We start from the raw sequence: 27,502 nt of genomic DNA, 5'->3' as shown, positions 1-27,502 counted from the left end.
TTGCCACGGTGCATTCCGTTGTGGATGGCCCGGATCCTCGCGATCACTATGCCAATGAACGAAACTTGCTGACCTGGTTGCGTACTGGCATGGTACTTGTATCAATAGGTAAAGTCAATTCAATTTACTTCTCCACACAACAACCCCCACATGATTATACACTCGTCGTGGAGAAGCAACACTCTAGTTAGACAGTTCGCACAACACAGAGAGACACCCATGCTCATATGTATGTAAACGGTGTGAAGGCTTTATGACGCTGTTGGACCTGCCAACCAAAGTATTCGCACCCTCTAATTCAATACCTTGGACAGACGATCCAGCATCGATCCAAGTTCAGGTTGTGTCGTACATTTTCGTGGCACTTGGGCTTGCGAGTATATGGCAGAGCTAACCTTGCCTGGTCTCTTTACGGAAAGAGATACACACTCACTTACGTCAACAACAATGGGCTAACAGCAAATAAAATCCATGCATAATTGATATAAACAGTGATAGATCAACGAAAAAAAAAATCAACATGCTGTTGTGGCTAGAAACCATATAAATGGTACAATATGACAAGGATCTCATCTACCCGTGCAGTAATTACAACAGACATCTCTTTCTTCTACACAGTAGTATGTAGCCACCACTATCACATACGTATGATGAGAAAGGAACAAGGAACAAGTCGAGTGATTACATTTAAACTCATAAAGGTGGATCAGTTGGGTGATGATTGACGATAAAGATGTTGAGGGATTGAGTAGAGGTCAACGAATAGTCATGACAGGAAGTGGGTTAAAGCGATGCAAGCGAAATCTGAAAATTGACCTACAAGTCGCTTCAATATGCACACTGCCACGAAAAAAATATCTCTCAACGAATTGGATGCGGTGACAGTTGGCAGTGGAGTTCCAACTGCGCGCGTGCTTTCCGGGCTATCACCGGGTTGACATCGTGCTTCTACTTTTCCAAGTAGGAGTGGGGAGCTGAAAGTTCTATAGTTGAATGATCAGTTTCTTTTCCCAATTTTTACAAAAAAAAAGAAAATGACAATAATATAGCATCTAGAGCAAGTCCAGCTTTTACTCGCTAAATTCTCCCAATTAATTTATTTTTTGGGCGAGTCCAACTTTTTGCAAGCCGGGGACCAGCTATTGCTAGAGGACTCACCTACCATTTCGTTCGGCGGGCTTCTTTTTCGCCAATGAGATTTTCCATGTGGCCAACGACGTTTTGATTTGGCCAACAGCATTTTATTTCGCTAATGGCCCCTTTTTTCGCTAACGGCATTTTCACTTGGTCAACGGCCCCCTTTTTTCACTAACGGCGTTACTAATTTGCTTGCAGCAATTTATTTCGTCAACGGCATCGTCACTTGGGCAACGGTACCTCATTTGGCTTACAGCATTATTGTTTCGCCCATGTTACTGTCGCTTGGCTAGCAGCATTTTTAACCATTAGTCTTTGCTTTTTGGTGCCTACGCCTTTCACTTATTCAAGCAAAGGTGCTTTGTTACAGCGTATAATTATAGTTTCATATTTATAGCTTTTGCCACGTCCAGTGGAATCGGTGATGCCGAATTATCCATTCTATACTTTTTATATTATGTCGAAGAAAGAAAAAAAAAAGAGCAAAGCTGAGTTTCCTTGCGTGTGCCTGAAAAAGAGGCAACCGAGTGTATGATTGATTCTTTCGACGAGATCGTACTGTCGCTTTGACCTGCTGTACTGTTTTGGGATGCTACACGTTCGATGCTATCTAATTGAGCAGTATTCCTGCTAGAGTGATTGATGCGTATTCAATGCCATTCTCTTATTGTCTATATCATGTCCTGAATCTGTATTTTGTGTGCGTGCTCTTCTTAAAAAGATTTCTTGCTTATAGTCACATCTCTTGGATGTAGAAAATACTGCAGACGTTGCTGTCTTTTATAAATAGCTGAACAATTTTTAATTTGCCGTCTCATGTAAATCGTTATATTGTTACCAGAAATAATATCAGCTAAAGAAGTGTATGATGTGCTATAAACTGTTTAACAGATAAAAGAAGTGTCAGCGCTCAAAGACTTTTTTTCTCAGAAATGAAACTAAAAAGAGGAGTACTATTGTATCATAACAAGCCAGTTAAGAAAGATTATGAGGAATCGCTAATTTGGATTCTTATTGGAACATTTTACTTCAATACAGGGCAAAGTTCTGTACTTTTGCTACAGTGCTGCATATCTTCCGGTGGATTATCTTGGTCGGGTGTGAGGTTGTTCGTTGCAGATGAATTTTCCTTTTCCATTCTTGTCGACTCGACTGGATCGTTGAAATCCGCTCTGGTTTCACCATTGTGTTTTTCTTCTTTTCTGTCTTCTTGCTTCGTTCCTTCAATGGGCTTTACAATGGGCACGATATGCTGACCACCATTTTTTCGTCTCTGGTCCTTCGATGCGTCACCACTCCTAGATAGCTTTGAAAATTTTGGCTTGGCGTCGCTTTCGTCGTGATAGTCAACATCACAGGCCACATCATCATCATCAATCCAGTCAAGTTTGTACCGTTTCTCAAAAGCCGTTCGGTCAAAGACGCCCTGCCAAGATTCGATATATTGGAGAGCTTGTGCAAGATGTTCAAGCAAGACCATTTTAGGATGGTTACCGTCTTCATCAACAGCAGCAGCGCCGAATGTAGGATACTTCCCCTGGACCGTCTTTGCTACTAGACTTGCCGTGTAAAACAATTGGGGAAGACATCTGGACCAAGGTGCGACGCTTTCGCATATCAGAGTATCTCCTTTTTCGAATCTGCGCTGTTCTGTCGCAGGAGACAAGTGCTCCAACAAAGGCGCCTTGAACTTCTCGCCTTGGTAGTCAATGGTAAATAACTATTCTTGTACCGTGTATATATAATCGATCAGGTCACTGACGCGATACCATTTCAGCTCCGAACTGACAATGGTATCTTCTATTGACCAGCTCGTATACATAAGTTGCAGGTGGTTAGCAACGAAAGTTGATTAATGGCGGCTTAAAATCGCACTGAATATGTACGTATGAGGAGGAGGCTAAGGGTACTGTAGTTGTAGTTGAGTAAGTTAAGTAAAGAAAGAAGTGGGAGTAGCCTATAATGTTGATAGGTAATCAGATGTCAAGGGAACATTTATATAAATTTACATACAGTAGTACAGCTTTGGGCATACAGGCAGCAGTATATCACATTGTCTTCATTGTGTTGATTTCCCACTAATAAGTGAGCTATGTTGCGATCCCATTGTGTTTCATCCTTAAAAATCGACAAACGCAATCTTTGTCCATATCGTATTTTCGATCTGCAGCTTTTGATAACGTATATATGTTGCATAATTTTGGATTTAAAAATTTCGAAAGATACACACTTTGCTTCAATATAGCGAACGTTCTCATTATTGACTGTACTACTGTAACCCACATACATATATAATACAACAATTACGTACATATACACATGAATGGAGCACCATCACATACCCAAGTATGCTAGCAATTCTGTATCAACACTACTTAACTTTGGCTGTCCCGGTATCTGTTGATTCATTGCTACATAGGGTAGTAAAAAGTGATCGGCGTGTTACAACCAACAGTTTACAAAGCCCGTGCCAGAAGTTGGATAGAAGCTTTATGTTGGTGCAGATCACAGGTATGCATGAACTGGGCGATACAGGCTTACTGACGTTAACAAAACCTATCGGATAACTACGCCATAGCGCTTTTCGAGAGCCCTTATAGTTTAACTTGCTCTACGGACGAGTATATTTACTTTTGCAAAAAAATAGCTCGGGCGTCATTGTTCGAGATGAACAAGGTCTTTGGAACGGGAATAATAAGAGTGTAACAAAAAGCTTAACGTACTTAAAGTATATACAATACTGAAAGAAATGACAACGAAGAACAGAATACTTGCGCCCAGGCAATTGTACTTAGGTGGTTTGTTTGTTAGATATGCTATGGAATCACTTTTCTGATAATAGAGGAGTTATGCATATACATGTATATGCTAGGAACATATTATATTTGCAATTATACTTTATTGGATTTTATATGTATGGTTCCCAACCTATTTATGTATATAACATATACAGACGGTAAACAATGTTAGTCATCATAAGGTCAATAGATCAGAAACAGATGGGAGACGTGTATCTATACTTTACCGACAAACATTTGACTCAGGTTCGCGTTGGAGGAGGCTGAGGCGATGAGTCTCTTGACTTCATGGTTGACGGAGCGGCCGTTGAAAATCTTGTTGTCTATTCTTCTTAGGTGTTCGCGGGTGACCTCCTAATTATTTTGTAGAAGGGAATTTTTGGTTAAAGAAGTTTGGTTTCACCACCCCTCTCCTGGTACTGTTTACTGATATAATTAATGATATTACTATACCTTAGCCCTTCCGGGAGCCTTCTTTTGCCAGTCCGCGAGAGGATCATGACCCAATGTCTCAAATACTGATATGAGTTGGGTCTTGTTTTTTCTCATCACGTCTAGTCTCTTGACTTCTTCATGAATGGAGCGGCCGTTGTAAATCTTGTTATCGATTCTTTTGAAATGTTCGCGGGTGACCTCCTAATTATTTTGTAGAAGGGAATTTTTGGTTAAGGCTCGATCGTGAGTAATCAATAGCACAGTCATCATCATCTTTGACACACACCATGTACACTCTTGCTTCTCTCCTCCTTTAAAGCAGTAACCGGGCGAGGCCGAGGAGGAGACGGCTATAGAAATGAAAGAAAGCAAGAGATTTGATCGTGAGTCGTCGTGATAATTCTTGACAGACATGCACACTACCACACGCACGGCCATGCGATGGATCCCGTTTCCCAAGAGTTATACGTACAGTTGGTGACGAGGAGGAGAAGGAGAGGGAGAAAGAAGCGGAAGATAAGAGTCCATAGAACTATGGATGGGTGGGAACGCGTACCTTTTTATATAAGATTCGTTGTGAATAATTGGAACAATCGATTAGATTCTTTGGCAATTGCGTGATTCGTCTGTTGTCCAATAGCCAAACGAGCGCATATGCGATGAGGTCAACATTAAGAAAGAGCACAATGCATGTTTCAGTCAACAGTGCGGCAGAGAAACGATCGTTTTTCATTGACCATTCTACATTATTAGCTATAGTGTCGTCGTTTATAATTCGAGGATTGTATCAATATTGGCATCATTCTATAGCCACGGCTCTGCTCTACATGAATATTTCTTTGCTGAATGACGAACATAGTCAGTTTATTTGAAAAGGAAGGAAGAAGAGGGCATTGTCGCAACTGAGTTTCAGACTCGATTGTTGGAGAAACAAGTTTTAGACACGGTGTAGGGGAACCTGGCATCGTCTTTTTAAGACTAGGCAAGTTCCAAAGCAATATTCCGCCGCAATTATCGTCGTAACTGTACATGATATTAGTATCATGTTAAAGCTAAAGACCTGCCCTTTCTTTTGATAACCTATTGCTAATGTGTCATGAATGGATAAAGAATGAACGGGAAGGAGTAAAGAGTTCGTACAGGACTCGTGGGAAGGCAAGTTCCCGATGCATGAATTTTCTGCAATTGCTTCCGCTGCACACAAGTACGGGAAAACATTGACGCGTTTGTAGTATAGAAAATGATCGTGCTATTTTGTGCGCTGTAGCATTCAAGCCAAAATTAATGAGAGTGTTATCCTCCCAGTAAGGAGGATAAAGGTACCCGACGAAGGGTTATGGTGTCGCATCAAAAGTTGAGAGGCTAAATCAATATGAAGTCACTGCGCTCAATTTAATAGTAACACTGCTCAAAAGAAAGAGTGTGTAGCAATTTGAGGTATACTACGCTAATATTTCCCTGGGACAAAAAGACTTTATATAAGCTTAGTTGTATGTCATGGTTGTTGAGGGACCAACCCTAAGCTTTTGCCTCTCAATGTGACACTTGATTATATAGACGTGGAATATCATGCGTAAAAAAGGTACATCTCGGATTTTGCGTATGACTATTGCAATTGCGCTACCGTCGACAGTGACGATAATGAAGTCCACCAAGTCATCGCTGAAAGATCAATTCTCTGACGCGTTCGTTCTGTGTGATTAGTTTTAAAGTTATAAAAGCTAGTTGATGTGGACGTTTTTTCCAAGTACAGCAAGTTGGAATTTTTAATTTTTGTCCATGTGGGTCTTAAGCTCAACCAAATTGTTAAGACTTCTCTCCAAATACCCACTAGATATTCACAAAATTGTACGCAGGTTGAAAAGCTTTTAATTTCATGCAAATAAGGTCGCATTATAAATTATTAATGCCCCCTATACGAATTCGAGATAAATTATTGCAGCTTGCAAACTGTCTGCACTATAGCGACTATAAGCTGCACCTTATATGGTTTTCAGTGATATCATGAGCATGGCTGAAAAAAGAACAAGGTGAAATTGCTTCGATAGATTTGTTTGTTGAACAATAAAATATAGCAAGCCAGATGAGAAGTGCCGTTGTTGCGCTGTTGTTGTTTGTCGCAATGAGTTTATCTTGCTATACAAAGCATGGACTGCATGAATATAGCACATTACCTTTGAAAATACATATGTTGACTTCAAATATGAGAAATACACAAAAAGACTGCCTAATGCATATGTATCATGCCCTGATGCTCAAACTATCGCCTCGATAAGAAATATGAACATTATGCTACAAAACTTGTAAGTCAGAAATAGCCGAGGTATTTCTGTTCGCAATCTTTCGGTCCATAGTTGTTATCGGGATCAGGTCGCTATCCGCTTAACTGTTGTCATGGTGACATGCGCACCATGGTAACGTACGTGTATATTCAGGTTCCCCACATCTCTTTATGGAAATTCTTAATTCACAACCCACACCGCTTTCGCGCTTGAACCTGATTTTCTTTTCCGTCCCGCTCTAACAATACAACCCAAATGTCGACAAATATCCCACCACGTCCATCAACTACGTCGACAATGTATAGCGAGCAACGTATGGCTCGTGCGAAAAGCATTCTAGAAAGAAACCTCAACAAAACCCGAGGCACTGAGGTATGCTATTTCAGTAGACTGCATCACTGTGTGCTTCAAAAATAAAATCAGCTAACGACAAGTCATTAAGGTCAGTTTAAGTGCACAGACTTTCTTGTTTTCTGAGATGCTTCAGTATACACAAAAACGAGTCAACGGAATTCAAGATTTGGAACGCAAGTAAGTTGGTAGCTGTGGCAGTCTGTTCTGTGTAGTAGTAATTCGATAACTGAATCTTTTATCGGTAAAGGCTCAACGAGTTTGGATACCGCGTCGGCACACGAATGCTCGAACTGCTTGTTTGGCGCGAGAAAAGCGCAAAGCGAGAAACACGAGTACTGGGAGTACTATATTTCATCCATAGCGTTGTATGGAAGGCATTATTTGGAAAACAGGCTGATTCATTGGAGAAGAGTACCGAGAACGAAGACGAATGTATGTATTGGATGCTCAAATTTTTAAATGTTTTAAGGATACTAATCAACCTGGGTTTAGATATGATTTCCGATAACGATCCCATTCTCAGTCGATATATCTCTGTTCCCAAAGAGTTGTCACAACTGAACTGCAATGCATTTGTTGCTGGTATCGTCGAAGCAGTGTTGGACGGATGTCAATTTGTAAGTGGTTTATGTACACATACACTCCTATATTGTGTATGTTTAAGCAGGAACTAGTCGAGTATGGTCATCTCATTTTGCATACTCTTTCCAGCCTTCCAGAGTCACGGCACACACTGTCCCAATCGATGGATTTCCGCAACGAACAACAGTATTAATCAAATTAGACAAAGAAGTGTTGCAGCGCGAAGAGCTATTAAAGTAGACTACATTTATTTTTTGCCCTTGCCCTTTTTTGCCGTTTTATCTTCTATGACGATCAATCGCTTTGGAACACCTTTGTTGGACAAAATGGTAGAGACATTCTTGATCTGGGGACCTTGTACCATGATTTCCTGTACAGGATTTTTCGGGCTCGAACCAGCCAGTGGATTATCTACAATAATGATCGTTAGTTATCGTTCCATAAGCAATTAATGCACAACTGGATGCTCTCAACTACGTACGCGTTGCACTGCTAGCACACAGCTTTGTCAGCTCTTTGCACAAGTCAACAACGTCAAGATCAAAGCGCTCCACGCCCACCAGTTTTGTCATTGTCTTGCGCCCCTGCCGTATTTCTTGTGTGACCTGGATGGGAGTAGGGGTGCCTTTACGCAGTACAGGTTCCTTGCCAGGCAAAGTGACATAATGAAATGGCTGCATCTTTTCGCGCAATCTACGGCGCACGTTTCATTTTGTGAATTCTCTCTGTAGGTTTTAGTGCCTATTCCCGCATTCAACTTTTACCTATCGACAATAACTTCACGCGTAAGTTCTTCCTTATTTTCATTGTTTTTAAGAATTGCATCCTTCAAGATAGCATCGAGCAGAACCATCCTAAACATATTTCAAGCTATTAAAACAAACACAGGGACTGCTAGCTTTCAAGGGAGAGAAAGATATCTGGAACTTACTTTTGATTTCGAGGGTTTGAGAGATTGTTTTCCTTGACATATTGCATCACGGCGTTTCGAATCTCTATAGATGTATATAATTCCTCCTTGCTTAGTTTTGCCGCTTCAAAGAAGACGTGCACAGGGCTTCCATGCGGCCTGAATACATCTTCCACGTTAATTTGGCCCTCCCTCGCAGAAGAGGGTGTGCTGTGGTTTGGTGATTTGGCAGTGGTGCTGTTATTTGTGGTATTGGCAGTGGTTTTCTGCTGCTGTTGCTGTTGTTGCTGTGTTGCCGAACTTGTTCCCACTGTCTTGTATGAATCGAGACCCTGGAAGCTAATAGAGATAGTATTAAGTCGCGATCATCTTACAGCCAGTTATTTTACTATAGTACCTTTCATGCATCCAGTTCACTGAAGTGACCATCATCTCACCCCGCTGCTCCTTCACTTTCAAGAGCTTGGTTTTTTCCATGGCCTTCAAAAACTTTTGCACCTTTTTCCAGCTCGAACCTTTGATATCGGCATCAGATCCTCGTCCGCGGGGTCTACAAGGTAAAATGTACGTCGAGTACAATGTTGATGCCGAGATGGGTAAATGACTTTGTGAATTTTCTGACGTAATCTTGAATTTGAGCGCTTGCAATAAGGCTGCATGCAGGACACTATCGACCTCTGTAGATATAATAAAAAATGAGGGAGCGATTAATCACAAACCCACTCATTCATTTGATGAAAATATACTGTTTGGCCTTACCCTTCACTGGCAACTGTGGTTTCGCCTCCTCTTGCTCGTCGTGCTCTTTTGGCTCAGATGTTTCATCTACAGGCACAGTTTTTGCATCATCCTTGATTTGTAGTTCATTTGGCTTGCTTTCTCCGCCATCGTCTTCCACGTATTCATCATCACCATCGTCCGATATATCAACTGTTTCAGGCGGGTCGGATTTATCACCCATAGCCCACAAGTGGTCGCGATACACATGAATGAGATGTACAGCCTTTCCTTTCATGCCGGAACGAACGCGTATCTCGCTTGTTGGTAAAGCCATTGTTCCTACAGCTAATGGATAGCTGTATACATTTTTTAGTGGATCTGATATTTGCAACTAACGCTAACGCATATAAAAAAACCAACAACGTACGGATATCCTTTGATAGTAATTGCCACCAGATCACCTTTTCCCAGATCGGGAAGCTTCCCTTCAGGTCCAAGCACCAATCCAGGAATCATCAAATCTAAGATACACAAACAGCTAAAACGTCAATTTTCTTGAAGAGAAACGCAGAGTTTACACAAGTTCTTATTCAAATTACCTGCTCCCTCTGTCAGTCTATGAATAACCGGGCCCCAGGTATACAACAGTGGTAAAGTATCAGGATGTTGCCAAAGCGTGTAAACTTTAGATAGTCCAATGTTTAGCGTATTCCTGCAAATGAAAAAGTAACGATCGCGTTTGCAATTTTACCTGTAGGCACGACAGGTTGCTTGAGACCCTCGAGTTTCATCCATAATGGTTTTCCATCGGCAACGTAAAGCACACCATTCTCGTTAATGTGTGACCGAAACTTTGCAGACTGCAACGGATCGGGCATAAGTGGCGATGCACCTTCTTGTGTGCACCTTTCCTTCAAGTGCGGAAAGGCTTCATAAGCTTCGTTCTGGAACCGTCGTCGATCGGAGGATCGTAACGGGCTGAATGATTTGACTGTCGAAGGTGGCTTTTTGAACATTTTGATATGGTACAAAAGGAAAAGATCGAGAAAGAGCAACGGCGGCGGCCTTGCTGGTATATATGCGCAACGCTTTACCAAGTGACTTTGTGTAATCGCATATACAAACTCAACAAATGTCATGATATCATAGTAACAATTTACATATCAACTTGCCAGACAGTAAAGATGGCAGAAATATCGCGTCAAAAGTAGAATATTAGCTTTAGTCGTTATAAGCATGTTGTATGTAAGGCTCCTAACCGTGTTTGCTGATGATATTTGAGAGAATGAAATCAATATACGGGTATTCTATACATACATGAAGAATAAATACATTGTGGCAAGCCTGATCAGCGGGACGGTCGGTGAACAAAGGCACTTCAGTAATCTTGCAAGGTTGCCATACGGTAACATGCAATAAACCAGATATGCCATATTCATGATAAGGTTATACGTACCTGATTTTATAGCAAATTATTTTATATTCTGTAAACAACGGATAGCTAACAGCAGAATGCCTGACTTCGAGCTCCTCAAACATGTACTTTAGAGCACTTGCTCGGTCAACCAACTTTACTATACATGCACAGGACTTTTCGATGCAGTACAAATACTTGTGATGAAGTTTCAAGGATATAGTTGTTTGTACCTACTAACGATGAAGATGAGGGCTCCAAACAGATTTCTGGTCCAAAAAGTCCGTTGCTGTACATTTTTACAGACGCGTTTTCGTTTTTTTTTTTTCAAAAAAGCGCGATCTTTTTTATTATACCATGAAAACTTCCCAATTCGTCTCTACCACTGTGGAGCATTTTCCTGAAAACGGCATATGTCATAATGTAGCATATGAAAAGCAGAAAACAGACAAGGATTATACGATCGAACCACGAATAGCGCTGCACTTGTGCAAAGATCTGTTAATTCATGCACAACTGGCTGAAAACAACACCACGCTTGAACTGCGGCCACATACTTTGACGGATTCTTTACAAACAACATTGCCTGTCAAGATCGTTTACTCTTCTCCGATTGTTTCTACCATTGTATTGAATGACGATGGCGACAATGCTTTATACTGCTGGCTGATTTCTCAGGACAACCAAATCATTCGACATCGATTCGCGTTAAACACGCTCTTTACAGACGAATCGGCCGAGCCTCAAGTTATCGTGCGACGATTGACAAACAAATACATTTCACTTTCGGCAACTCCACACGGATTGGCAACAGTATCCTTCAGCGACGGTTCTATTGTTCACTATCAGGAAGATAAACCTCCTTCCTCCTCGTATGAGCTGGATATTGTAGACAAAGGTAAGAAGCAAACACATGTATGAGAGATAATTTGTGGGCTGGTATGCGAGAGACTTGCTAAATTACCTAAACTCTATTTATTGAAAAGATCCAAAGCTTTGCTCATACATGATGCATGGATCGACAAGTTTCCCATTACTGAAATATCTCAACATTGCAACGCGTCGCCTATTAAACTGGAACATCGACGTAGAAGGATCCAGCACTCAGGCACGCACCACAGTATTAGCATCATCACCTAAGGCTGATATAATAGCTGGAGTACGAAGAGATCATAGAATAGTCACATGGACATGGGCGAATGGCGGATTGGACCGAACCTTACTGGAGTTGCCACAGTTTAACAACAATGGCAAGTTGGTTGATCCAGAAGATCAGGACATGACTTACCAACTACCAGGCAGTTTTACACCCAAGCACCTGGCAAAGAAGGGAGAATTTCAGCAAAAAGATGATCACTCGTACGATGTAAAGATACTATCACAAAGTGATGACACCAAGAGCCACAAGGCAATTGCCTACGTCGATACACAGAGCGAACCATTCTTTGCACTATATGATGTCAAGGAATCCAACGTGGCAGTACTATCGAATGTGATCATGACACCAAGGCACCTTGCAGGAGAGTTTCTCGGATTTGACGCTTCGCTAGAAAAGAAGAACAAACTTCGATTATGGACAATCTGGCAAGAAGCAAAAACGGTGTTCGTCATGTCCTCCACCATCGAGCTCGTCGCGGGCGACCAGGCTCCACATATTAGCCGACCAAATTGGACAACGGACTCATTCAGCTCAACAACAAATCACCGTGCTACAATCGCAACATATATTGTGGATAAAAAGGATCTTTTGGTTGGTATATCAAACGAATTACGAACTGTGCGTCACCTTGATAAGCTGGAGGATGTGTATTTTCACCATGGAGAAGCAACAGCTGGTGACAATGACGACGATCGGGTTGCCAAAGCTCTGGCGACACTTAGTAGTATGTTGATCAGCATTTATCCGCATGCGCGATCAAATCTGGAAACAGCCTTGCGTGACAGCTTTTCCAAACCGTACAATGCGGCCAACTTTTACAAAACACACTTCGAAAGCAACCAAGCACTTAATGTCCTGACAACATTTCCTGAAATTGACAAGCCGACAGCAGCATCTCTTGTCCAGTTAATAAACGAAAATCAACCTGATTTCCAGCATACCCGTGCAGGAAAAACGACAAGCGCATTAGTAATTGAAGCCGTTGCCAACATTATCACCAATCGATACGATCTGTTTTTCAGCTTATTCCTGGTCTTGTGTGGAGACAAAGCCTTTCAATCCGAAGCGTCAACAACTTGGGAACTGTTACGTAATTTGGACTCACTACGATGGATGCCACGGCATGTATTTGAACGCCTGGTTGAACCAATAGTCGTTCCAACAGACGCACGCTTGGACATCGGTTCTGCAGCATACTATGCATTATCGAAAACAGGCGACGTGATTGAAAACTGTGATGCGTTGGCTAAAACTGGTGAGGCCGGTGTAGCTTTGGATATGGCACGGATATTCCTGGACATGGAAGGTGGCGATGGACAAGGCGAAAAGGCTGAGATGCTTCGAGCTGTCAAATTTCGCAGCTCGCTTGCCAGTCAAGATTTCGATAACGCAATCAGTATTCTCTCGCGAATGACCGAAGATAATGAAAAAGACACCCTGATTGAATGTTTACTTGATGCAGCATACAATGAGGAAAAGTATCAAGTTATTAGCAAGCTGTCATTACGCCCTACAATAGTGGGAAAGATCATTCGTGATCGTGCCAACAAGCAACAATCACCAATATCCAAAAGATTAAGCTGGTGGCAAGTTGGATACTCGTATTTTACATTTGCGAAGGATGATGAATCAGGTTTGTAAATATTATCTACTTCATCATGACAACGATAGCTAAAAGTAAATTGTGGTGTTTTCTTTTTATAGCAAAAGAATGTATGCGGGAACATTTAAAACTGGTTGGATCCACGGATGAATTGTTGAAACAGTTCTTTGCCTAATTAGTTGTATAAAGATTTAGCTTGTATACCTTAAACTAGCATCGATAATAAATATGAAAAATATGCACATAATCACTGATGGGGTTGATCCTTCTTTTATCCTTGAAAAAGTATAAATTATGTACCAGTTTTAATCTTTCCTTTGGCTGATAAAGCCGTTCTTATATGTAGAAATAGTTATGGTTGTAATCTAACAATTTACAAATTAAATTATTGGACAAGGGGTTTATTGATTCTTGGAACAGGTGGGCTGTCGTGGTCCGTTTGGATACTGCGCAGCAGATCTTCTGCCATGACAGCCACTGATTCGCTTCGTTGTAAACGGCGATCCCGTGTTGTACCTCGCTCGCCACGTCGCTTCGTGCCAGTATCCAAGTCACCAGCTCGCAGTCGATCCAATAAATTGTCCATGATGTTCTTCTCTTCGTCTGCTCCAGCAGAATTTGGTTCCACGCTCGTATCGACACCACGATGACGCTGTGTCTTGATACGTTCGCGGCGTTCCGCATCCATACGGCGGGCACGCTCCATTTGCTCCAATTTCTTTTTAGCTGTCTTATTATCACTCATGGCACGCTAATACAGACCTCCAATAAGTCAAACGGTTCTTTGTTTTTTTTTCAAAAAAAATAAAAATAGAAAAGATCATACCTCCCAACTGGATGTGAATGTCTTGAATATGCCAAAGAAGGCGTCAGGTTTCATCTCGGTCGGATTTTCGCCATAGAAGCTTACAGCATCCTTGTATGCCACATCCATGGATGTGTATCGAACCTCGAGCTCTTCAAACTTGCCCAATGCCGTATCTCTGAAATCAGTCATAATTTCGGCAAAATTATCCCCTTCAGGAGCTTCATAATCTGGACCATAATGTGTCTCTAACTCTTCCATCAGCTTTTGCAGACCGCTTCGTAACTCGTTGTACTCTTTGACAACATCCTGTAAGGTCACTTTTTTGAAAGGAAATGCGGTTAGCAAATATAAGATAGTGCAGTTTTGATATGCAAAAAAGAAGGAAATACGAATAGCATACCACGACATGCTTGACCAGTTTCTTTGAGATCGTCCAAAAAACGATGAAGACGAGGGAACTTGGATTCCACTGTATCTACCAAAAAATGCAGCAAGGTGGTACCTCCTTCAGTTCCCTTGGTATCTACAAGCTAATTGTTTCTCTCAGGTGGTTAGTTGAAAATTGTATTGCGCCATCTGCTATGCACCCAAGATTTATACCTTATTGATACTAGCAATGCGAATACCGAATGCACCTCCTTGGAAGGTGGTGCCATTCATGTAGTTTCCGAGTGTCAAGATAAGCTACATAACTGCGGATTAAAAATATGTAAGTTATACAGATCTGTTATGCTGTATTACCTTGAGCAACTCCTTGAACGATTTAGAATCTTTAACCGCAGTAGAAGCCTCGAGAACAGATGTCATATTCTTTTTTTATATGTGATGTTAATACTTCATGCTTATGAAATCAGATAGTTTGGGCCTTTGCTTTGATCCATACCTTACTAAGCTGCTGGTGCTTTTCGAAGAAGGTCTTTCTGAATAACATGTTGTCAACACGCTCCTTGTATCGATCAATTTTCATAACCTAGAAGAACAATACCATATCATTCAGCAAATCGATTACAATCCTATTTATAAGATCAATCATGCTTCGCTTTTACCTCATATGAAAAGGTATCTGGTTTGGACAGCTGTGCAAGATCTTCTTCAGACGCACTCTTGACGAAAACGGATAGTTTACCCATTTCATCGAATGTTGGTACATTTTCTTGTAAGCTCTTCAAGAGATTTTCCGTGAAAATAGGGTCTTCCACTGCGTATATCTTCTTTACAACGGTAGGGAAAGGAACATGTTTGAGTTTTGCCAAAATTGAAATGTCTAGTAAAAAAATTGCAACGGGTTAATCAAAGTACAAGAGGCCAACTCATTCAATCTTAGCATTCAAGGCACTTACTGATGCTGTTGATTTTTTTAGGGTCAAGAATGAAAATTTCTTGCTTTTTGGCCTCCATGGCTCGTCGTTTGCGTTCGATCTGTTTTTGAGCAAACAGTTCCTGGATAGAGTCAAAGACACCAAGCTCGTTCATTTCGTCTTCCAGAGCATCCTCGTCAACATCTTCATCACCCCAAATGGTCTTTCCAACAACCTGGTTATGCATTTTGGTCCACTGAAGAGCACGCGTCTTGACATCTGGATAATAACGCATGATTTTTCGCATTGGTGCACCTGGTGGCGGAGGAGCAGCTGGACCACCATTTCCAGGAGGCGGTGGCGGTGGAGGAGGAGGCGGTGGTCCACCTGCTTGTCCACTCTGAGGAGCTCCTGATGTTGGTGGCGGTGGTGGAGGCACTGGTATTGAGCTTCCTGGAGGAGGAGGTGGTGGTGGCGGGGGCGGAGGCGGTGGTGGAGGTCCGCCTGCTTGTCCACTTTGAGGAGCTCCTGATGTTGGTGGCTGTGGTGAAGACACTGGTATTGAGCTCCCCGCAGGAGGAGGAGGAGGTGGTGGCGGCGGGGGTATACTTGGATCTGAATGTGGTTGATGCTTTGTTGTGGCAGTTGCTGTGCTAGAAGGTTGTGTATGTGCTCCTCCTACTGGTGGAGGTGGTGGTGGTGGTGGAGGAGGAGGAGGAGGCACATCTGCAGCATTTGTTGTTGCTATCGAGCTGCTTCGCTCATTTGCTTTGAGTGCTATTTCGGCAGCTGTCGATACAGTCGTTGGAGGAGCAGTTGACATTGGTAACGTCATTGGTGGAGCAGGTGGTGGCGGTGGCGGGTGCGGAGCATCATCGACTGCAGTCGTTGTAGTTTGTAATCCAGTAGCTACACTAGCACCACTTATTGCTTGTGTGCTGATGTTATATAACTGCTCTTTGTTAGTAGATATGGATGCTGCTAGTTGCGATGCAGATGGTGTCGTGCTATCTTCCTCTTTTGTAGGCAGTGATGAAGCCACCGACTTGACATCAGGAGCTTCCTTGATAACGTTCTCTGCTTCGACCTTCTTTCGCAGCTGATGTTCCAGGTCCGCTGCCATAGATTTGATGGGATGGCGACTGCGACGCTCAGAAGCGTCATTCGTTTTGTAATAATCAAATCCTTTGAGCTGCTCTATGTTCATTGTTTCACCGACAGTGGGCCTGCTTTCAGCATTTGAACCAGTGGTATCTTCCAAAGTATACAAATCTATACCAGGAGCTGTACTTGCTCCTCGCCGACGAGTCGATCCAATCAATGGCAAAGTCCCCGGAATAACAAATCCAGTTGGAGCGCTGGAACCGAGCTGATCACCAAGTGAAAGCTTGAAGCTTTCGGACAAGCCTTCGGCCTTGGGTATATTCTAAATTGTAATATGTTAATATTGGTACCACCCAGTAGGATTGGAGAAATTATAGCCACATACCTGATTTTCAGATTCTTTTTCTAGTATAGCTTGTGCACGTAATCTATCATAGATTGTGCCCTTTGGTGCCTCCCCATCACGACTCTCTTCTGACTGCCCGTATGGACTATTGACAATGGCTGCTGTTTGATACATTTCGCGCAATTGTTTGTCCATAATTGTGAGGTTCTTGTCATAATCTTGTTGCAAGGCTTTCACCTTGGCCTGAAGTGTTGAAATTGTTTTTCGTGACATGCGCAGCAAATCCTCTAGTGAATTGGTCTTTTCCCGTAGCTGTCCCACCAATCCATCTATTTCCGAAATTCAAAATGTTAGCCGAGCAGCCCAACAGTCCACAGTGATTGTTCACAGCGATTACTTGCCTCCTTGTAAATTGATTTCTAACTCTAACTCTTGTTTTTCTTTGATCGCCTGTTCGAACTTCGCCTTTGCATCCTTTGCTTCGGCAATCGCAACAGCCAACTGATCTTGTTCAGCAAATTTGTCAATAAGTGACGCAACAGACCAGCCAAATCCACCAGAAAAGTCCTCCGCTGTTAATCCTTTACGATCCAGGACAATTTGTGTGATCATGTTGTCTAGTAATTGATAATATCGTACTCTAAAAACGAATTGCAAAAATTTAGTAAATGGGGATACTTGTCATCATAATAATGGTTACTCACTGGACGTCTCTTTGGTCATTGATGAGCAACAAATGTTGCAGTGCACTTAGCAAAAAATCGTATCCGCGAGTTCCTTCGACTCGACTCAGGATTGATTCAAACACATCGCGCGGATCGTTCATGTCGCTTAGAATGTTGTCGTTTTGAATTTCAATAACAACCTCATAGTCATTGTCGCTCATTTGTTTATAGATACTAATATGTCGTCGCAGATGCTCGCTATTGAACTCCAGCATTCTGTCGGTGATAGCTTGTAGACCACAGGCATTCATCTGATTTCGGAGATGGACACGGACCTCAACATCCTCCACAACACTGATAAGGGAATTGACTAACATCATATTTGACAGCTATATGTTAAAGAAGCGGTAACATCCTGTCAGCAACCTCTACGTTTAAGATTATTATTGGAAAATAAGAACTTACCGCATAATCACTCAAATGACTATCAGGCGCACCTTGACCACCAAGTCTCCGTACATCCTCACTTGCACCGACAAGACTGCCCATCCGACCTCTTCCGTCCAATGTTGCATCCAAGAGTTTAAACCATGCGTCGAACCGACCGAATTCCCGACGATATTCACGCAACTTGTCCATTCCTTTCAAGACCGTTTCTTGACCTTTCGGAAGGTCGACGTGACACAGGAATGCAAGAACTTCACAGACAAGCTTACGGGTCTGGATGGGAGGCGATACTAGCGACAGGACAATCTGATAAATGCACTCTGGATGGGATACCGCTTCCCTTGCACCCCACTAATAATATCATTTATAAGTTATTCTGCTCTCATATAATTTATCTCCATCCAACTAACCCGATTGTTGATCAAGGACTTGAAGCACTTTAGAATCTCGGCTTCCATTTGTAAATCTTCTTCGGTTCTAGCAAAGCATAGTATCAACTAAGTGAGCGCTCTGCATAATAGCTGATTGCGATATACCATTGTGTATGCTACGTACTTTGTCTCCCGTCTATTTAGAATACCAATCACATTCGTAATAACTTGTAAACCTCTCGCTTCGATAAATTGGCGGACCCAGCTAATTAGGATGGTGTCAGTTACTGTACATATCAACAATTGTGTCAATCTGTATCGATTGGAGAACTTCGATCATACCTTAGCGGCATTGTCCGTAAACTGACAGCCAGATGTGCCACGAGTCTTGGCGTAACTCCTTGCATATCCGGTGCTAAAAACTGCTTAATGTAGAATTCAGGTGTACTTTTGTCTGGTTCGCGCGAATCATTTGTACTTTTCTTGCTGGACGCTGAGACAGATGCTGCTGGCAGCATTGTTTCAGCATGCTTGTCTTGCGATACCATGAGCCACTTTTTGTCTGTTGGGAAAGAAAGCATAGCAGATCGAGAGGCAGGATCATGAATACCTCGTCGCGTCTTCAAACAGTAAAAGTTGGAGAGCATGATTGTTTCAGCAAGCAAATAACGGCTCAGTAATCTTCTCTGCTGTCACTGCCTTGTTCTACTTACCAGCATTTTATCGAAAAGATCTTCCACTTGTCTTTCCGTGTATCCATCATATTTGCTCCCTTGCTCGTCACCTCCTCCTGCGGTGGAAATGGAGTTGGCTCTAGACGATCGCGAACTGGCTACCGACAAAGTATCTACCCACGTTTGCAGCAAGAAACGAAGTAACCACAAAATAAGGTAAATCTTTCCTGCTCTCAATGAGTACTTTCGGTTTGATGAAGTCCTATACTACCTTGGTAGTAGCTGTCTAGCGTGTAGCCGGTAGATTGGTCCACTGATGATGTTGACCAAGATTGCTGGGTGGTGCTGGAATGGCCACTGCTGTGGCGCGGTATTGCGGGTGATGGAGGCACATCAGCACCCGCTTGAACATTGCGACGTTGCTTAGATTTGGGCTTGATCCCAAACATTGTCGTCTAAAGTAAAAAACCCAAAACCCTTCGTTTTCAACAAGGCTTTTTTCTTGTGGAGCAGGAACGCTTATTTCAGGGACATTAAGCGGCGCTAAAATACACCAAGTACGTGTGTAACACGACGCATTTCTCCTTTCTTGGTGCATGTCATTACCATTTGTACGATATTGAAATCGTATCACTTTTGTTCCTTCGATATATTGCATCTGCGTTATCTTTTGAAAGTACAAACTGATTGATCCCAAAACATTGAAGTTTATTACACTCACGCGACTGCTATATGAACGATTTCATGCAACTGCCAAAGGGACTATTGGCTTATAATGACAGCCGATGCCAAAATTTGTTGCTAATTACCAAGAATCCTTTTCTGTTACACTTGTTGGTAGGGATCCCGCTAAACATAGGCGTTCTTTTCTTTTCTATTGCTAAGCTACGATATTCTTGTTGCTTTACCGGATGGTACAGCAATTTATAAATAGTAGTAGTAACAACTTTGAAAATAAAGGGTGTGTGCGAGATCAACAATATGCAGTGCGCAAGTATGCGACGCTAAAGAAAATTCAAAACTGATCGAGCCCTTATCCGGGTGCGAGGATTTTCTGGATCAGCCTATTTCCGCTCTCATACGCGCCTGAGTCCGCTTACAATCCCATATTTGCATAACAACTAGCAACCGACCGAAAGGAGAGCAGCAGCTGTAGCTCGGTGGTAATCATGACTATAAATTAAAATACATGTTATTAATGGAAAGCTCATCCTCTGCTATCTATCACTAAGATTGTTTTCAGGGACAATTACCACGTATAGGTCAGTCATAGCTCCAACATAAGACAAATTATTACTCCTTTTTCTTTTTGTAAATATGTACCTGGCCTGCTTAAACTTGCGGGCGTCCTTTTTCCGGAGAAAAAGGCCTAGGCAAATCGTACAGTATTACGTATTGTAATATTATATAAATAGAGCATCGTCAAGCTCAAGAAGACAGAGTCTGTAGGCTTTCACCAACAACGACCCCAACTGTGAAAACACTATTATGTAAAACACTATTGGTATGTAGTAGTTCGTAGAGTTTCTACAAGCAAGTTTATTTTTCAACTAATAGAAGCTTGACTTCAAACACACCGAGCTTTTTGCTGAAAGTGTATTCTTTGACGAACACTGGGAGACAATGGAAAATTAGGTATCTAGGAGGAAAGGTTCCATAGGTAATATAGCGAGGGAAACACTTTCTCAAGAGTCTATCCGCAACGTGTGCTGCGAAGACATGGGCAGATGTAGAAAACGAATCTTGTGGCATGGTTGCTCGAAGGTAAATATATACAGCTACCGACTTGTAGCATGTATTTGTTGAGCAACATAGTGTATGTTAATTAAGGGCATGCAGGATCCGTCATCTTTGCGTTGTTCAAATATCCCCTCCTCACTCGAGATACTCCAAATTTACTAACCACTTAACGCACCTTTAGGTATGTACATCGACCAAGTTGCTTGCATTTGTGGCAAAATTTGATCTGATTGCACCAGGAGCGTTCACGGTAACATTGATGTCAAATGGAGCCAGCATCATACGCAGCGTATCCATCAGAAAATGTACCGCGGCTTTGGGCATATAAAAGATGCCTCCCCAAGGAGCCGATGCATAGGCAGACACCAAACCGATAGTAGCAATTTTACCGGGTCCTCGCTTGGCCATATGCTTAGCCACTGTACGGCTCACTGCAAAAACATTGACATCCAAGCATTTGCGTGCAGTTTCCACTGCAACATCCAATAACGTGCTTATAACAGACACATTAATTTTTTATTAAATGTCAACTATTACAATATATTGGCTTTCCGCAATGATTTGGATACTTCATCCAGCAAATCCCACATGGATTCTTCAGCCATATACTCGTCATATCGCTGGCTCATCGGCTTCCACTCTTCGTCCAGCTTCGGTGGATATTGAAAATTAGGGCCGAAATTGCAAGTTACCATGCCACCCTTGTAGACGCTCACAGCAGGATAGTAGCCGAGCGTGCCGTCATCGTCTATGGGTGGGTCTTGAGACCACTGCTGATGTCGGACCCCACTTTCAAACTCTTCTTCGTTTTCTGTTCGCAATCGAGGTGTATCTTCACCTTTCTTTTGTTTCTTCCGCTTTTTCGTCCGCCGAGCTGTCACAGTTTCTGGTAATCGCCCAAAGTCTTCATAATCAAACAGATCTGTAAACATTTCGCCTTGGCACACACCGTTTTTGAATACAACGATAGAGGATCCTGGTATAATTTTCGGTTGATAGTCGAGATCGGAAGGTTTGTTGTACGGATCTGCAAGAGCTTCCATCTCTTTGCTCGCACGGAAATCCTTCTCTTCAAACCACAAATGCTCCTTGAAAACAATAGGAATTCGCTTCCGTGCAGGGCTTTTGAATGCCGTGTTTTGTTTGTGCGGTAATCGGATATAGAGGCCAATGACATCGCCTGTTTCAAACGATTCACCAAACTTTTGTGCGCGTGAACAAAACATTTTTTCACCGGTTCGGTCGCGGTATCCATATCCATACGCATCGTATCCCACTGGCGCATTCAGACAAGCTGCATCATAGTCATTATTGATGGTGAGTATGCGAAAAGCAACGTAGTATATAAAAAACTTAGTATTTCTTCACACACGCACTTGAACGCATATGGATTTACCTTCACGTCTAACCCAACCAATGCGGACATGAGGACCATCCGCGTTTTTGCTTCCTTGTGCGTTCTGTACAACCGCCTCCCAATACCAGTTTCCTTCCTTGACCCCGACATTGGCACGGCACATCCGAAAGCCCTTTTCCGTAGCGACCGTCAATCCATCCTTGGCAACTGAGACGTAAGGACTCTTGTCTGTAATACTGATACAACACCCTTGATCGTCATTGTCAGTTTGTTGGTAAGCCACATGTGGGAGCACAGAGGCTCTGCACGGGATATATTTGAAGCCGAAGCGATTGAAAGGATGATCGGTAATTGTTGAAGAGGAGCTGGGGAATGCGGATGCCAATGTGTTGCTAGGTATTATGGGTGAATTTCCACGTGGTGATGGTGTTGTCGTAGGTGTCGTTGACCGTCGTCGGATGTCCGTGCGCGGTGCAGCTCGAGCAGGTGTGACCGGATCGCCATCAGATTTTCGTTTCTCTTTGGATACTCGAGGAGTTGATACAGGCGCTTTACCACTAGCCTATAACATTCAAACATTGTTACTCGACAATTTTGCATTCTTTTGTCTTTGGTATTTTGGTCCTCCGTCCCTATCTATGTTTTCACTCCTTACCTGTGTTGTACTAGGTCGGAAATGCCATAAATTGGCATCAGCGAGACAAAAATCAGATGCAGCTGATCGCTGTCGCTCGTCTCGGGCCGTGAACGTTTCTTTGGATGAATAAAGACAGCTACCAAGGGTTGCCCACCTGGGAAAATTTGATAAAAGAAAAATAAGAAGCTGCATACCATTACACTTATTGCACACATATCTATAACCCACCCTATCTTGGTTCGCCTTCCTTACCAAGTTGGTGTACGTGCTCGCTCGGTGCATATACTTTTCCAATGCTTATCGACATATGGAATAATTTCCTTTTTGTTGAAAAAAAACTGTTCCGGATTCCACTGCAACATTAGCGCCGCATTCTTACTTTCGAAAAGCTCTTTGTCATTGGTGCCGACACGATACAGAATCTGCTCTAAAATTAAGTTTGCAATAGTCGTCGAGCAAATATCTTTCCAACCAGCAGTTGTTCGTTCGAATGTCTCACTGTTATTGTTGCAATTGGCGCACGCAAACACGTAATTGGTTGTAAAGAGTAGATCCGGCGGATCGCTGACAGACGTACATTCGGCGTGAAACCAATTTCTGCAGTCTGAGCATATACGGTAATAGTGTTAAACATGCCGCCCTTTTTTTGTGAGTAATGTGCACACACAAAGAACAAAAAATTGAAAAGACGCGAACAACTCACATCGGCACTGGAGAGAGATCTCCAGCAGATTTCTGTCTTGTCCACAATAACAGTATTGATGTTCAAGATTCACCGTGTATGTATCGTTCCATGTCAAGCTCATTTTGCTTCTCTGTTTCAGTAGATCACTGATCTTATGCCACTGTCTAGGTTGCTGAACCAGGTCGCCGTTGTAATAAGGCACAAGAATGCAGGCGAGCACTTCAAACCACATTTGAATTATCAAAAGAACTCCGCTATCACTGTATGCCACGTTATGATACTCCTCGTGGTTATTTTAAACTGCAAAGAGCAGCTCGCGAAATAGGAGGAAAGCACTTGCAGTATATCCTTCAAGGATGTATCTCCAGCTAGCAACGACACTTCTTGTGGTTAATTTCGAGCTCTAAGAGAAAAACATAGTATGAGATCGCTTGCGCTATAAAATGTGCAACACGGTATGCTGAACGACAAAAGTATACACATGTCAAACAAATCAAAAAAATGAAACCCGCTGGGTATAAAGGATAGTCATGCGACCATGTCTTTTTTTCATTAGTGCTTTGACAAACCACAAAACGTCGTTCATTCGATACTTATCATGTGCTTTCTAACGAAGCAGACACCAATGAATAGCATAGAACGTGTTTCAGTGATTAAAGATTTCGAGACCTCACGAATAAATGGCCAAACAATGCAAGAAGTACAACAAAGGTTCTGGACCGGAATTTAAAATCAGCGCGTACTGTCTGTTTATTTGGGAGAATTTTGAGTTTATTTTCTTTTGTTTATCTTTTTTTAATCTTTACGCACAATGCTTTTACGAACATGCCAACGATCAATACCTAGAGGAATCGCTCGGACTTTTTACTCCAGCCGAGTGATTCTCAACAACGACAGTCAATCGTCATTGACTCGCTCGGGGCTTATGCGATTGCGCAAAGTTCAGCTCGAAGACATGGCACGACAACAAAAATTGAGCACGGGCGGTACGAAATCCGATATTGTCGAACGTCTGTTGCAACACCCTCAGGCCGAGGAAACCGTGGAGCGACGCATTCATGCTGTTCTGGCGGAGCAAGCTAGCAAAGAAAAGGGACAACCGGGAAGCAAGCAAACATTGCTGGATAGCTTATCCGAAGATGTCAACGACCACGTTGAAACGCAGCCTGGCAGGAGCAGTAGCAACAGCGATGATGCTAATGCAGAAGCACAACACCGACAACATGAAAAAGAAGACGTTGCAAAAAAGTTGGAGGCCGAACGATGGGTAGAAGCTTTCGAACTCAAGCTTGGCAACAGTCGTGTACGACAATCGCCTAAACAGCCCAGTATGTTCTCCTCGACATTAAGACCGTCACGACCACCGCGATCTGATGAAGCATCGCAACAGCAGCAGGCTGCTGATATTAAGACAAACGATATCAAAAATGATGATACACCTATACCGGAAGATGTGGACAAGGCGTGGGTCAAGGCATTTGAACAAAAGACGACTAATCGGGACTTGCGCCAGCGGATGTCAGGAAGAGACACGTTCAAGGCGACATTGGATTCGATAGAACCAAATGTATCGGATCTGATCCAGCCAACCACGACCAAGGCAAAAGAAGGACATCCCGATAAGCCCCACGATCAATTGCAAAAATCGGTGGGAATCGGTGAGCGTGAAAACATTAGTAGTACTGATAGTGGTAGTGGCTCTTCTCGTAATTTCATGATCAACTCACTTGTTGGCTCGGGACTTTTGATATGGATTGTAAGCGGGCAAGACGGATTCTCGAAAATCGCTGCTACATTCTTGACGACCTCCTCCTCTTGAAATAAAGAATTAGCATGTAAATAGTTATCATTTTATTCAAATTCTAGAGGCTCCAGATGGCCCTTTTCTATTAAAAACTTGTAATAAATATCATCCATCATTCTATACACGCGCATTAAATATGCATGTCGTTTCATGGGTATCGCTCAGGAACAATCTTGCGAAGGATGCCTGGTTTATATACATCAAAGTGAATAGGTGTGTAGAAAGAACCCCATGGAAAAACAGATAAATTGATAGTTACCATCTACAATAAATGATGTCAACCCCCATATTTCGCCTTCGCCTTCGATATGCTCGGGGACTTTGAAAACGGGATACTTTTGCTTGGTCCCTCGAAACCCTCGAATCTCTCTGATATCTTTACGGACAAGGTAGTCTATCGGCAAAGTAAACACGGTCGATACCTCGTCCTTGTTAAATGGCAACGCATTAAGATCCAATGGGTTCCGCACCATGCCCAGAAAGGGATGTACGCGTATCGATCCGTCGTAGTTGGGTAGCGGAGAGTAGCTACCAAGAACATCAATTGATGATGGTTGTATCCCAACCTCTTCGAACGTTTCCCTTAAGGCTGTGTACTCTAGCGATTCGTCCTGGGGATCTGTTGTTTACGAGCAGCAGTTGGTCAGTTTGCTTTCTGCTGTTGCCAATTGATACGTGCTGTGATAATAGTTTATACCTGCCTTGCCACCGGGGAAACTAATTAGAAGAGTTAGAACGGCCAGTGTTCGTCGATAAATATATTCATATATGCAAGTACAGAGTACAAGTATACAATACCTTATTTCACCTCGATGGCTTCTCAAGTTGAGATTGCGAACCGTGAATAAAACACTTGGTTGACCATCGACATTACAAAGTGGCATGAGCACGGCCGCATCACGAACGTTGCTCTTGTATTTGAATTTGTATTGTGGACAGTTGAGTAAGCGTCGACTGAAGAGGGACAGCGTTGTTGTATCGAAACTAAGTGCAGTACGAGCTGCTGACATAATGTGTATTTGTTGGTGGTCTGTACTTATAAGGTGCGGTGTATCAGAGGTGCTTGGCACTTAATTTCAATTTACTATGGCGTTGGGTCACTTGTGACAGTGTCTGGAGGTTCCACAATTAGCAACCGGATTACAAATGCATTTAGCACCGTATTTGTTGGAACTCTAATGACAGCTCGAAAATGCGCGTATTTAAGTGCTGGGCACTGATAATAAGACATGATAGAGAACATCTGGTACGTTTAAAATATACGGGTGCTTTGCTGGATTATTCAAATGACGTGGACCCAAGGACTATGTTGCCATCTCTCCTTTACTATTATTTTATTATACTAAACTTTATCATATCGGTGAGAAAGCTAATCTGTGGGTGGGGGTTGGGTTAGTTTACTGTTTCTCAAATAGCAATAATGGTAGGTCGTCGGCCTACTGCCTGAGCCAGAATTCTCGAATCGGAACAAGAAGTAATTATCCAACATTCAAAGATATGTAGAGAGCTCGCCGAACTGCACCTCATACTGTAATACTGGGAGTAATATTACACTTGTAAGCCTGCGGATACAAGCGTAAATCTGTAATATAGACCTTGACCGCCACATTTCCATTCTTTCCTCCTTGTCTGGAAACAACTCTTCGTCTACACTATCCTGGCGACGCTTCCTACTCAAGTATTACAGTGGTGACATGTCTGGAATAGGTGCTGTCGCTCTTGGACTTGTCTATTGTAATTTTTGCCGTTCCAGGCACTCAATGTTGTCGCCAATATAACTCCTGACCTTGTTGATCGCACGTTGTCGAGGCATTTTCTGATCTCTTGTTACGAGTCAATGACTTGTTGCGAATGTGGATGATTTTTTTTGAGCTTTTCAAGCTTTTTCGCCACTAATAGATGGTCACGTAATACTCAGGAGCATCAGCTCCACAGTTTGATTATGCAGCTGTGGTCTAGCATAGTGGTAGATGCGGCCGGTGAGAACATGAAAAGCCAAGTGCATACAAAGGTGCATTGATTTTACATGCCAAGTTATCATGGACAGTCGCAGTACCGGATGGCACGAACCATAAACTTGCATGTTATACGCTTTTAATTCTCGATAATAACAGATGGCAGATAGTTCAAAATGTCGCGGCAGGAGACGTAAAGAACTTTTGCAAAATGCAC

The 27,502-nt window shown here is 42.5% G+C and overlaps 8 protein-coding genes across 8 annotated transcripts; 3 read left to right on the top strand and 5 right to left on the bottom strand.

The window, feature by feature from the left end:
- Positions 1 to 4,025: 4,025 nt before the first annotated feature.
- BDB00DRAFT_843772 (uncharacterized protein) lies at positions 4,026 to 4,883 on the bottom strand. The gene is made up of 5 exons (XM_053124979.1): positions 4,843 to 4,883; positions 4,657 to 4,720; positions 4,389 to 4,571; positions 4,163 to 4,289; positions 4,026 to 4,065 (listed from the first exon to the last, which is right to left on the bottom strand). The coding sequence occupies exons 2-5, from the start codon at positions 4,657 to 4,659 to the stop codon at positions 4,046 to 4,048; spliced, it is 333 nt and encodes a 110-aa protein (XP_052975564.1). The 5' UTR covers positions 4,660 to 4,720; positions 4,843 to 4,883; the 3' UTR covers positions 4,026 to 4,045.
- A 2,247-nt stretch (positions 4,884 to 7,130) lies between these two features.
- BDB00DRAFT_770901 (NO signaling/Golgi transport ligand-binding domain-containing protein) lies at positions 7,131 to 7,828 on the top strand (the record flags this gene model as incomplete). Its single annotated transcript, XM_053119924.1, has 4 exons — positions 7,131 to 7,183; positions 7,254 to 7,438; positions 7,499 to 7,623; positions 7,718 to 7,828. The coding sequence occupies 4 exons, from the start codon at positions 7,131 to 7,133 to the stop codon at positions 7,826 to 7,828; spliced, it is 474 nt and encodes a 157-aa protein (XP_052975563.1).
- Positions 7,829 to 7,831: 3 nt separating this feature from the next.
- Positions 7,832 to 10,279, bottom strand: BDB00DRAFT_981244 (uncharacterized protein). Its single transcript, XM_053129982.1, has 9 exons — positions 9,970 to 10,279; positions 9,818 to 9,901; positions 9,646 to 9,739; positions 9,258 to 9,574; positions 8,896 to 9,175; positions 8,520 to 8,837; positions 8,353 to 8,442; positions 8,070 to 8,281; positions 7,832 to 7,999 (listed from the first exon to the last, which is right to left on the bottom strand). Exons 1-9 carry the CDS (start codon positions 10,232 to 10,234, stop codon positions 7,836 to 7,838), a joined length of 1,824 nt encoding a protein of 607 aa, XP_052975562.1. The 5' UTR covers positions 10,235 to 10,279; the 3' UTR covers positions 7,832 to 7,835.
- A 669-nt stretch (positions 10,280 to 10,948) lies between these two features.
- BDB00DRAFT_932066 (uncharacterized protein) lies at positions 10,949 to 13,639 on the top strand. The gene is made up of 3 exons (XM_053129062.1): positions 10,949 to 11,530; positions 11,619 to 13,424; positions 13,496 to 13,639. Exons 1-3 carry the CDS (start codon positions 10,990 to 10,992, stop codon positions 13,567 to 13,569), a joined length of 2,421 nt encoding a protein of 806 aa, XP_052975561.1. The 5' UTR covers positions 10,949 to 10,989; the 3' UTR covers positions 13,570 to 13,639.
- On the bottom strand, positions 13,640 to 19,609 carry BDB00DRAFT_962521 (uncharacterized protein). The gene is made up of 17 exons (XM_053129740.1): positions 19,379 to 19,609; positions 19,147 to 19,280; positions 18,776 to 19,053; positions 18,618 to 18,698; positions 18,473 to 18,539; positions 18,081 to 18,413; positions 17,655 to 18,004; positions 17,352 to 17,590; positions 16,990 to 17,279; positions 15,543 to 16,926; positions 15,249 to 15,466; positions 15,086 to 15,172; positions 14,944 to 15,012; positions 14,803 to 14,886; positions 14,603 to 14,732; positions 14,221 to 14,519; positions 13,640 to 14,145 (listed from the first exon to the last, which is right to left on the bottom strand). Exons 1-17 carry the CDS (start codon positions 19,554 to 19,556, stop codon positions 13,780 to 13,782), a joined length of 4,587 nt encoding a protein of 1,528 aa, XP_052975560.1. The 5' UTR covers positions 19,557 to 19,609; the 3' UTR covers positions 13,640 to 13,779.
- Positions 19,610 to 21,380: 1,771 nt separating this feature from the next.
- BDB00DRAFT_884549 (uncharacterized protein) lies at positions 21,381 to 23,758 on the bottom strand (the record flags this gene model as incomplete). Its single annotated transcript, XM_053128339.1, has 6 exons — positions 21,381 to 22,141; positions 22,244 to 22,596; positions 22,654 to 22,766; positions 22,860 to 22,995; positions 23,094 to 23,263; positions 23,618 to 23,758. The coding sequence occupies 6 exons, from the start codon at positions 23,756 to 23,758 to the stop codon at positions 21,381 to 21,383; spliced, it is 1,674 nt and encodes a 557-aa protein (XP_052975559.1).
- Positions 23,759 to 24,481: 723 nt separating this feature from the next.
- Positions 24,482 to 25,345, top strand: BDB00DRAFT_791180 (uncharacterized protein; the record flags this gene model as incomplete). Its single annotated transcript, XM_053121021.1, has 1 exon — positions 24,482 to 25,345. One exon carries the CDS (start codon positions 24,482 to 24,484, stop codon positions 25,343 to 25,345), a length of 864 nt encoding a protein of 287 aa, XP_052975558.1.
- Positions 25,346 to 25,478: 133 nt separating this feature from the next.
- On the bottom strand, positions 25,479 to 27,026 carry BDB00DRAFT_884548 (NUDIX hydrolase domain-like protein; the record flags this gene model as incomplete). Its single annotated transcript, XM_053128338.1, has 5 exons — positions 25,479 to 25,516; positions 25,713 to 25,949; positions 26,028 to 26,047; positions 26,129 to 26,314; positions 27,016 to 27,026. 5 exons carry the CDS (start codon positions 27,024 to 27,026, stop codon positions 25,479 to 25,481), a joined length of 492 nt encoding a protein of 163 aa, XP_052975557.1.
- Between the last annotated feature and the right edge of the window lie 476 nt (positions 27,027 to 27,502).

Source organism: Zychaea mexicana (assembly GCF_025766255.1).
Source record: "Zychaea mexicana strain RSA 1403 chromosome Unknown BDB00scaffold_90, whole genome shotgun sequence".
NCBI classification, from domain to species: domain Eukaryota; kingdom Fungi; phylum Mucoromycota; class Mucoromycetes; order Mucorales; family Lichtheimiaceae; genus Zychaea; species Zychaea mexicana.
This window is presented reverse-complemented; position numbering and strand designations above follow the sequence as displayed.

Excerpts from the sequence above, each read along its gene's own strand:
- BDB00DRAFT_843772 (XM_053124979.1), bottom strand. Across the intron at positions 4,290-4,388 it reads AGGCTCCCGGAAGGGCTAAG|GAGGTCACCCGCGAACACCT; the intron begins GTATAGTAATAT and ends CAAAATAATTAG. Across the intron at positions 4,066-4,162 it reads CCTGAGTCAAATGTTTGTCG|GTTGGGAACCATACATATAA; the intron begins GTAAAGTATAGA and ends ATACATAAATAG.
- BDB00DRAFT_981244 (XM_053129982.1), bottom strand. The coding sequence starts at position 10,234 with ATGTTCAAAAAGCCACCTTCGACAGTCAAATCATTCAGCCCGTTACGA. Across the intron at positions 9,902-9,969 it reads GCAACCTGTCGTGCCTACAG|TTTACACGCTTTGGCAACAT; the intron begins GTAAAATTGCAA and ends GACTATCTAAAG. Across the intron at positions 8,838-8,895 it reads GTGAACTGGATGCATGAAAG|CTTCCAGGGTCTCGATTCAT; the intron begins GTACTATAGTAA and ends TATCTCTATTAG.
- BDB00DRAFT_932066 (XM_053129062.1), top strand. The coding sequence starts at position 10,990 with ATGAAAACTTCCCAATTCGTCTCTACCACTGTGGAGCATTTTCCTGAA. Across the intron at positions 11,531-11,618 it reads GCTGGATATTGTAGACAAAG|ATCCAAAGCTTTGCTCATAC; the intron begins GTAAGAAGCAAA and ends TTTATTGAAAAG. Across the intron at positions 13,425-13,495 it reads TGCGAAGGATGATGAATCAG|CAAAAGAATGTATGCGGGAA; the intron begins GTTTGTAAATAT and ends TTCTTTTTATAG.
- BDB00DRAFT_962521 (XM_053129740.1), bottom strand. The coding sequence starts at position 19,556 with ATGTTTGGGATCAAGCCCAAATCTAAGCAACGTCGCAATGTTCAAGCG. Across the intron at positions 18,005-18,080 it reads GTCATTTGAGTGATTATGCG|CTGTCAAATATGATGTTAGT; the intron begins GTAAGTTCTTAT and ends TTTAACATATAG. Across the intron at positions 14,520-14,602 it reads AACTGGTCAAGCATGTCGTG|TGACCTTACAGGATGTTGTC; the intron begins GTATGCTATTCG and ends CTTTCAAAAAAG.